Source organism: Phocoena phocoena, chromosome 3 (genome assembly GCF_963924675.1).
Source record: "Phocoena phocoena chromosome 3, mPhoPho1.1, whole genome shotgun sequence".
Lineage (NCBI taxonomy): Eukaryota > Metazoa > Chordata > Mammalia > Artiodactyla > Phocoenidae > Phocoena > Phocoena phocoena.
Genome location: NC_089221.1, coordinates 163,657,769 through 163,665,999, shown reverse-complemented (window position 1 = coordinate 163,665,999; position 8,231 = coordinate 163,657,769). Strand labels below are relative to the sequence as shown.

Below are 8,231 nucleotides of genomic sequence, written 5' to 3'. Positions count from 1 at the left end.
GAAATAGATGTCAGCCCTGGATCTCAGAGGAGGTCTTTTACCCAGAAAAAGGTCAGGGAAGGCTTCCCAGAGGAGGTGACAGCTGCAGCTGCCAGGGGAAGGAAGACCAGAAGGTTATGCAGCACGTGGAGGCTCTGGAGACTTGCAAGACACGAACAGGGATCACTATCCCATTTGACGAGAGACGCTCAGCGGCAGAAACTATCTGATACTTCCTGGTGATTCGAATTCTGTCCAAGGGCGACGTCTAAGAAGCCATCCTCTCTCTCTGAGAGGACAGAAACGAATGGGCAAGCGCCACGCAACGCGGTGGGTCTCCAGCGGGTTCCTCATTCATTTGAGACTGAGAACACGAGAAACAGGAAATAATGGCTCCTTGAGGCTTCCGTAATACGGAATGCACAAGCAAAGACGGCTGCACCCTGGACTCCCGGCGTTGGCGGTTCACGTGACATACACAACTTCCGGCCCTCCGCAGGTTGTGCGTGCTGGGGCTTAGAGGTGTTCGAGGCCGCCGGAGGCCTGGCCTGGGGCGGCTCTGATTTGACAGTGCGGCCGCAGGAGCATGGAGGGTCCCCTGGAGAGGGAGGCGCCCGCGGCGGCGCTGGCCGCCGTGTTGAAGCACAGCTCGGCACTGCCGTCCGAGAGCGCCCAGGTCCGGGGCTACGACTTCGACCGTGGCGTGAACTACCGCGCGCTGCTGGAGGCCTTCGGCACCACTGGTTTCCAGGCCACCAACTTCGGGCGCGCGGTACAGCAAGTCAACGCCATGGTGAGGCCTGGGTGGGACTTCCTGGGTTGAGGGGGCGTGGCCTCCAGTAGCACTGTGGGGTACTTGGGGGCGGGACTTCCTTGGGAGGAGGTGTGTTTTTCGTCCGATAGTTGGAGAGAGACGGGCACCCCCTCCCGGGCGCGAGTTTTTGTGCCGGGGAGTGGGTCGGGACTGATTCTAGGTAGGGGGCGCGTTATAGGCAACGTGTGCAGGTATTCTGGAATGGGCGGAGTCTGAGGCCAGACCGCGCAGTTGAGGGAGGGATTGAAGGAGGAGCCTAAGGCAGGGCGGGACCTGAGGTTGGATTTGCTTTTCCCAGTGGGGAGAGGGTTCGGGACTGCAAAAGTGATTCCTGAAAAGAGGCAAAGCCTGAGTGTGTGACCTGAGACTTGGGCTGTGGAAAGGGCGGAGCCTGCACAGGGGCGTTCATTCCCTGGTTCCAGGTAGAAGTGGTCCCATATCCCTCAGTGGGCAGGGCCTGGGCGCGGAGTCTGTCTCTGAAACCCACCTGGGGTCCTTGGGCTGGAGTTTGGGGCCAGAGGTTAACTCGACGCTGCCCTTATACACCTAGATAGAGAAGAAACTAGAGCCGCTGGCTCAGGATGAAGACCAACATGCAGACCTGACCCAGAGCTGCCGCCCACTCACCGGCTGCACCATTTTTCTGGGCTACACATCCAACCTCATCAGTTCGGGCATCCGTGAGACCATCCGTTACCTCGTGCAGCACAACATGGTGGGGACCTGGTGGGGTTGTGGCCTTGGCCTCTCTGGGTCTTAATGGGCAATAAGATTACTGGTCATTGAAATGAGATAGGGAACAATGGGTCAGTTTTGTTTTGCAGCAGAGCTCCCCACAAGGGTCACTGGATGAGAGTTGGGAGTTAGGAGTCCTGCCTGGTACGAAAGCAGGGCCTCCCTTCCTTGGCCAACCTCACTGCCTTGTGACTGCAGGTGGACGTCTTGGTGACCACGGCTGGGGGTGTGGAGGAGGATCTCATCAAGTGTCTGGCGCCCACATACCTGGGCGAGTTCAGCCTCAGGGGGAAGGAGCTACGTGAGAACGGGATCAACAGGTGGGGGGGCCCTGAGTGGTGCTGGGTAGGGGAGCCAGGCTGAGGGTCCTGGGCCCTGATGCCCACATGCCTCCTGTCCCCAGGATCGGAAACCTGCTGGTGCCCAATGACAATTACTGCAAGTTTGAGGACTGGCTGATGCCCATTTTGGACCAGATGGTGCTGGAGCAGAACACGGAGGTGAGGCTGGAGGAACCTGGGGGGGGGGGGCGGGTGGCACGGTGGGTGTCAGGGGAGGTGCCGCTGGCTGAAGCTGATGTCTCCTCCTAGGGTGTGAAGTGGACGCCTTCCAAGATGATCGCCCGGCTTGGCAAGGAGATAAACAACCCAGAGTCAGTGTACTACTGGGCCCAGAAGGTGAGGGGCTGGGTGGGGGCAAAGTTGCCAGGCTTTGGCATGTGTTGTTTCATCTTTACAGCCACCTGGGGAGTTGGTACTATTCTTATTCCCACTCCTAGGTGAGGAACCTCAGAAACAGAGAGGTTAGGCAATTTGCCTGAGGTCCCACAGCTGTTGAGTGTGGTCCTTGTATTCTGGCTCTACTCCTAGACTACTGGGAAGCAGTTGGGGGCCGTGCTTAGCAGCCCCCATGGGGCCTGGCGTAGGGTCCCATGCTCCTCAGAGACTATGGGGCCCAGCAATCAGAAAAACAAGAGCTACCATTCTTTATGTGCCAGGCACAAGTGAAGTTAAGCTCCCTGCCCAGAATCAGGCAAAGAGGAGGGAGTGCTCCCAGACTGCCCCTGCAGGGCTCTGAGCTCTAACCGCTCTCCTGTCTTGCTCTTTCCCAGAACCACATCCCTGTGTTGAGCCCGGCACTCACAGATGGCTCGCTGGGTGACATGATCTTCTTCCATTCCTATAAGAACCCAGGCCTGGTCCTGGACATCGTTGAAGGTAAGGTGCTGGGGCTCCAGAGGAGCGGGGGAGGAGGGCTGCCTGGGCCCACGGCCTGACACAGCCCTCTTTCCCAGACCTCAGGCTCATCAACACACAGGCCATCTTCGCCAGGCGCACTGGGATGATCATCCTGGGCGGTGGCATGGTCAAGCACCACATTGCCAACGCCAACCTCATGGTGAGCAGGGATGGAGTGTGTGTGCTCCCTAGTAGGAGGTGGCACTCAGGCCTGTCATGCAGACAGGCCTGTGTACTAGGCCTATGCCATGTGCTGGGTAGACAGCTGTGGACTAGACAGGCCAAAATCCCTGCCCTCCTGGCACTGATGTTCTAGTGGGGGGAGACAGCAAACAGGTGACATGTGTATCAGGTGGTAGTAACTGCTATGGAGAAAAATAAGGGAGGATGACGAGATGGCAAGTGAAAGGGGTGCTGTTCATAAAAGGGAAAGCTTCCTGGGAAATGTGACCTGCCAGCAGAGGTTTTTCAGGGGGTGGTCCCATGAGCCATGTGGTTGTCTTGGAGGGTGGGGGCGAGATAGAATTCCCAGCAGAGGAACCAGTCAGTGCAAAGGTTCTGAGGCGCCTGATGTAGGTCAGGGAACAGCTAGGAGGCTGGCGAAGGCGAGAGTGGCAGGAGGAGGTGAGGCAGGAGGTGACAGGCAGAAAGTGCAGGGCCTTGAGAGCCACTCAGGTGCTCTCAGGCGCTCTCTGGCTGCTCTGGGGGGAACAAATGAGGGGCCCAGGGTGGGGGCCATAGAGAGGGGAGAGGTAAGTTGGATTTGGAGGTCTTCTATAGAGCTGGTGGCAGATGTGGGAGGCCTCTTGCTACCAAGCAGGCGAGTCTGGAGCAACGCTGCCCACTGTCTGCCCAGCATCCCGTGACCCCTCACTCTGCCCAGATGTTGACGTGGGGCCCTTCCCTTGGAATGAGGGGCCGCCAAGGGCTTCCTTCATCTGGAACACGTCCCTCAGCCTCTAGCTACAGTGCCCTGCCTTGGAGTCTGTGTGGCTGACATCCCACTCTGCCCCTCCCTACAGCGGAATGGGGCTGACTACGCTGTCTACATCAACACAGCCCAGGAATTTGATGGCTCTGACTCAGGCGCCCGGCCAGATGAAGCTGTCTCTTGGGGCAAGATCCGGGTGGACGCACAGCCTGTCAAGGTGAGGGCCGGCCAGCCAGCTGGGGCAGAGGGTCTCTCGGGGTACGGCCTTGGGTCCCATGGCTCACCTGAGTCCCCTCCACAGGTCTATGCTGATGCCTCCCTGGTCTTTCCGCTGCTCGTGGCTGAAACCTTTGCCCAGAAGGTAGATGCCTTCACGCCCGAGAAGAATGAGGACTGAACACTGGACGGTGCAGCCCCAGGGAGGCCTCACCACCTCCTCTATTTATTAGTTTGCAGACCCAGCTCCTCCCAACTCCTTGATCAGCAGCGTGTCTAGAATACATGGTCTCAGTGGTCCTTCTCAGGCTGTCTCTCTCTCTCTGTCCTTGGTCGTGGGTTCCCTGGCTTCAGCCTGTGCCATCCTCAGCCTTGTAGGTCTCCTCCCGCCAGCATTGGATGCTGCCCCCCATGGCGGTCAGCAGGCAGGGCTCCGTGGGGTGGTAGGCCAGCGACTGTACCACACTGGGACCTACAGGCAGGGCCAGCGCCAGGGCACCCTGTGGAGTGAGGGGGTTGGGAGTGTCACCAGTGTGTCTCCCTCCCCTCAGCTGCTTCTCCCCCGCTCTCAGCCACATGCGTCTAAGTGCTTCCGAGACACTGTAAATTTAACCAGCCACAAACTGAGCCCCTCAGTCACTCCGTCCTTCTGGGTGCTCAGGTCAAACATCTGGAATCTTTCTCTTACATCTCACATCCCTTTGTCGGTAAATCCTCTTGGTTCTACCTTTAGACCATGCCCAGAGATGCTGATTCTCTCCACCTTCACAGCCACCACCCTCCTCCGCGGCCGGTCACATGTGGGTCCCAGCTTCCCTCCCCCTCTGCCGCCATCTGGGCTTCACCCGCCCACCTGATAGCCTCAATGCCCGCTCCCTTCATCACCCTGCAGACACAGCTTAACAAACACAGTTCTTCAAGGAGGCCACCATTCCTCTTTCTACCTGGAAAGTGTCCCTTCATGTGCCCTCCCCTTCAGGGTGACTTCCGGTCTACAGGAACCTCGAGAAGTAGGCAGAACGTTGGCACCTTCTTAGTTCCCAGAGGGAGAGCTGGCCCCTGGACTCTCCAGGGCCCCCTGGTTCCCTCCATCCTCTTAGGAGGCTTACTTCTCTGGCCAAGCCCCAGCTCTGACCCCACTACGCCTGGCTGGTCAGTTCGCATCCTGACACCCCCAACAGGCTGAGACACATCAGGACAGGGCCGACAGGGCCCACAGGGCTTGGGGGCTGGATACCACAGGGATGCTCAGGGGTAGCTCAGATTTCCTGAACAACTACAGCCCTGTCTCCCCTGAGGTCAGATGCCACTATCTGCTCCTCCTACCCCAGGGTCAGTCCCAGTGGCCCTGCCTGACCTGGATTCTGCTGCCGCCAGTGCCATCCAAAGTGCTTCTATCTCCTGACCAGTGCGTGTGTGCCACAACCCCGAGCCTTAGCACATGCTGTGCCCTTTGCCAGGAATGTTCTCACCTCATCCCCTCACTCACTCCTCCTTCCAGCCCCCAGTTCCAACAGCACTCCCTTATAAAGGCCTGGGAGTGACTCAAGTAAGGACCGGGCAGGCCCCCCCACGCAGAGGCTCACCTCCACCAGGTCCCAGAAGAACACCTTCCCGTCCTCGGAGCAGCTGACCACGTGCGTGTCGCGCTCGCTCAGGCAGCAGTCCAGCTTATACTCCTGGTTCTTATGGCCCGTGTACCTGGGTGTGAGTGGCATCAGTGGGGGTTTGGGGCCTTACTGGGAGTGGGGGAGGGGTCCCATAGCCCTGAGGACTCACTCGCCCAGCAGCTCCCCTGTGTCCTTGTCTAGAAGCCGCAACGTGGAGTCCAGGCTGGACACCAGGGTGCACTGCCCGTCCCGGCTGAAGCAGGTGCAGGTGATGGGGCCTGGGGGAAGGGGAGGGGTGGGAAAGCAGGTCAGGCTGGGGTCTCCCGTGCTGCCCCCACCTTCCCTGCCTGCCTTACAGCCCCAGCCACACTCACTGCCCACGTAGTCTGAGAAGAGTTGCCCCATCCTCAGGTCATAGCGCCTTACCCGGCCATCTACGGAGCTGCAAGAGAGGATGGATCCAGCTGAAGCATCACAGGGGCCAGTAGGTCCAGGGCTCCAGCTTTGGTGTTCCTGTACCCTCTCACCTGGCCAGGGCCCTGAGAGCAAGGCTGGGTGCCTGCCCTTCCTGGGTACCCTTCACTGTCATGTCATGGACATGTCAGTCCTGGCCACAGAAAACATGCATTGAAGTGAATTCACGAGTGGAATTCTGAGGCACTGGCTTTGAGACTCAGCCCCAGGGGCCAATCAGGTCCCACTGCATCTGTTTCTGATTTATACTGAGCTCCTTCTCTGGGCTACACCCTGTGTGGGAGCTTGGGACACAGCTGCTACCAAGCCAGGAGCACTAGCTGCCAACGTGGAGCCTTGCTGACTGAGGGTAATCAGGTCCCCAAGGAGGTGATGTTTGACTTGGTACTTGAAGATGAGAAGGAGCCAGCCATATGCAGTCCAAGGGGGGATGTGTGGGAACTGGGTAGGCCACCAGGCCATGCAGCCCAAATGCCCCCAGTGGTGGTATCGGCACTCCCTCAGGTTGTGGCAACATTTGGGCAGCGCTGCATGGGAATGTATATTTTTTTAATTGTCTCCTGCAGGTAGAACATCAACTCTAGGTAAGCTGGGTTCTTCCTTGTTTTCCTATCTTTTAACTCCTGTATGCTCATTGACTGAAAACGTGACCTGCAGGTGGTGCTCAAACACACTCGGAATAAGTAGTAGAAGGGTAGCCCAGGCAGAGGAAGAGCAATCGCAAAAGTCGGTCCTGGGGTGGGAGCATGTGTGGCATATTTAACAGAAATGAGCCTGGGAATGAATAAAAACTGAGAGCACAACAGAGACCAGACCATGCAAGGCCTTGTGAGTGCAGTGAGGAGAGTAGATTTTTTTTTTTTTTTTTTGAGAGTAGATTTTAATCTAAGTACAGAGACAGCTATGATCCCCAGTGGCACCTGGGGAGGGGCAAGGTCCTGGTCCCACTCACCCTGCGAGGACCTCATGGTCTGACACCTTCACGCTGGATATGCCATCCTTGGCTTCGTCCAGCGTCTGTATGGGCTCAGGTCTCCGTGAGCGGCAGTCCCAGCAGCGGATGGTGGAATCGATAGAGCCTGTGAGGTCAGCATGAAAGTGGATCAGGTTTGGGGGGGCCGGGGCAGCCCCCTGCGCCCACCTGCCTAGGCCCCGGACTCACCAGACAGGATAACTGTGGCCTCTTCATTAAACTGCACTGTGTTCACCTTCTGTAAAACAGGAACAGCAGCTTAGAGAAGGCTGGACTTTGGAGGATGGGGATAAAAGCAGGGCTCCCAGTGCAAGTTAAAGCAAGGGAAAAGGCTAGGGGTAGGGAAGGTGAAAGTTTTTGGAGGATCTGCAAGGACAGGGCTTGGTGAAGGCGGGGCCGTGGGGAAGGATCCTTGCGCTGTAATTGTGTGGGGAGGGGTGGGTGCCTGTCACCACCTACACGCAGTTCCGGTCCGTTCTAACGAGGCCTTTTCTTGCTTGCACTCACCCCGGCGTGGCCCCGGAATTTACGCACGACCTGCCCCGATGCCACATCCCACAGCACCACTGCCTTGTCCCCGCCGCCGGAGCAGAGACTGCTGTTGTCAAAGGAGCTAGAGAGCAAAGCAGGGAAGATCAGCGTCTACCTCTGATCCCGGCCTCAGCGCCTCGATCCCGCTCTGGCCCCCGGCTCACCCTGCCGCGTCCAGCACCTCGTAGCCGTGGCCGCTGTACGTCCGCAGTAGCGTCCCTCGCAGCGGGCTCCACAGCTTCAGGGTCTTGTCGCTGCCGCAAGTCAGACAGTAATTGCCATCCACTGGGGAACACCACGAGGGGGTTACTGGGCCGCCGACTTCAGGAGGCGGAGGTAGGACCCGGAATGACGATAAGGGCGCTCACCATTAAATCGCACGGCTCTCACCGCCCTCTGCCCGCAGTCCAACGTCTTCAACAGCTTCCGAGGCAGCTCCGGGCCCCGCGGTTTTGGCTCCGGGAAAGCCATTGCTCCGCCCTCCCTTCCTCGCCACCGTACAGTAGCCTGCACCGGGGCTTTCTGCCCTGGGAACCCACGCTTTGGTGTAACCTTATTATTGTCCTCCATAGTCTACTTCCTATTTCTCACTTCCGGGTTCAACGTTTAGGCTTTTTGGAGAAAGCGCTGGAAACACTGAAGCTTGTTTCCAGCGTCTCGGTTTCTTTCCCCACGTCCTGTTTTCTTGGAACATTTTTGGCTTCTTCGAATTCTCTGTCCCCTGGATGGG

The 8,231-nt window shown here is 58.2% G+C and overlaps 2 protein-coding genes across 5 annotated transcripts; one reads left to right on the top strand and one right to left on the bottom strand.

Moving 5' to 3' along the window:
* The first annotated feature begins 481 nt into the window (after positions 1–481).
* Positions 482–4,220, top strand: DHPS (deoxyhypusine synthase). Of its 4 annotated transcripts, none has more exons than XM_065875365.1 (9): positions 482–772; positions 1,344–1,508; positions 1,727–1,848; positions 1,932–2,028; positions 2,119–2,205; positions 2,640–2,745; positions 2,823–2,926; positions 3,789–3,914; positions 3,999–4,220. In XM_065875365.1, the coding sequence occupies exons 1-9, from the start codon at positions 566–568 to the stop codon at positions 4,092–4,094; spliced, it is 1,110 nt and encodes a 369-aa protein (XP_065731437.1). In that variant the 5' UTR covers positions 482–565; the 3' UTR covers positions 4,095–4,220. The 4 variants fall into 4 exon arrangements, with proteins under 4 accessions (XP_065731437.1, XP_065731438.1, XP_065731439.1 ...); XM_065875366.1 differs by having other exon boundaries at positions 566–772; positions 3,853–3,914; positions 3,999–4,062; XM_065875367.1 differs by lacking the exon at positions 2,823–2,926 and having other exon boundaries at positions 566–772; positions 3,826–3,914; positions 3,999–4,094.
* Positions 4,106–8,154, bottom strand: WDR83 (WD repeat domain 83). Its single transcript, XM_065875370.1, has 9 exons — positions 7,870–8,154; positions 7,666–7,786; positions 7,478–7,583; positions 7,160–7,208; positions 6,950–7,076; positions 5,898–5,965; positions 5,693–5,801; positions 5,500–5,614; positions 4,106–4,413 (listed from the first exon to the last, which is right to left on the bottom strand). The coding sequence occupies exons 1-9, from the start codon at positions 8,069–8,071 to the stop codon at positions 4,264–4,266; spliced, it is 1,047 nt and encodes a 348-aa protein (XP_065731442.1). The 5' UTR covers positions 8,072–8,154; the 3' UTR covers positions 4,106–4,263.
* Between the last annotated feature and the right edge of the window lie 77 nt (positions 8,155–8,231).

Bases quoted from the DNA above. Each gene is read 5' to 3' on its own strand.
- DHPS (XM_065875365.1), top strand. From the start codon at position 566: ATGGAGGGTCCCCTGGAGAGGGAGGCGCCCGCGGCGGCGCTGGCCGCC. The intron at 2,029-2,118 runs GTGAGGCTGGAG...GTCTCCTCCTAG, and splicing joins TGCTGGAGCAGAACACGGAG to GGTGTGAAGTGGACGCCTTC. The intron at 2,206-2,639 runs GTGAGGGGCTGG...GCTCTTTCCCAG, and splicing joins TGTACTACTGGGCCCAGAAG to AACCACATCCCTGTGTTGAG.
- WDR83 (XM_065875370.1), bottom strand. From the start codon at position 8,071: ATGGAGGACAATAATAAGGTTACACCAAAGCGTGGGTTCCCAGGGCAG. The intron at 7,209-7,477 runs GTGAGTGCAAGC...CCTGTTTTACAG, and splicing joins AATTCCGGGGCCACGCCGGG to AAGGTGAACACAGTGCAGTT. The intron at 4,414-5,499 runs GTGAGCCTCTGC...CTCACTCCACAG, and splicing joins TCTTCTGGGACCTGGTGGAG to GGTGCCCTGGCGCTGGCCCT.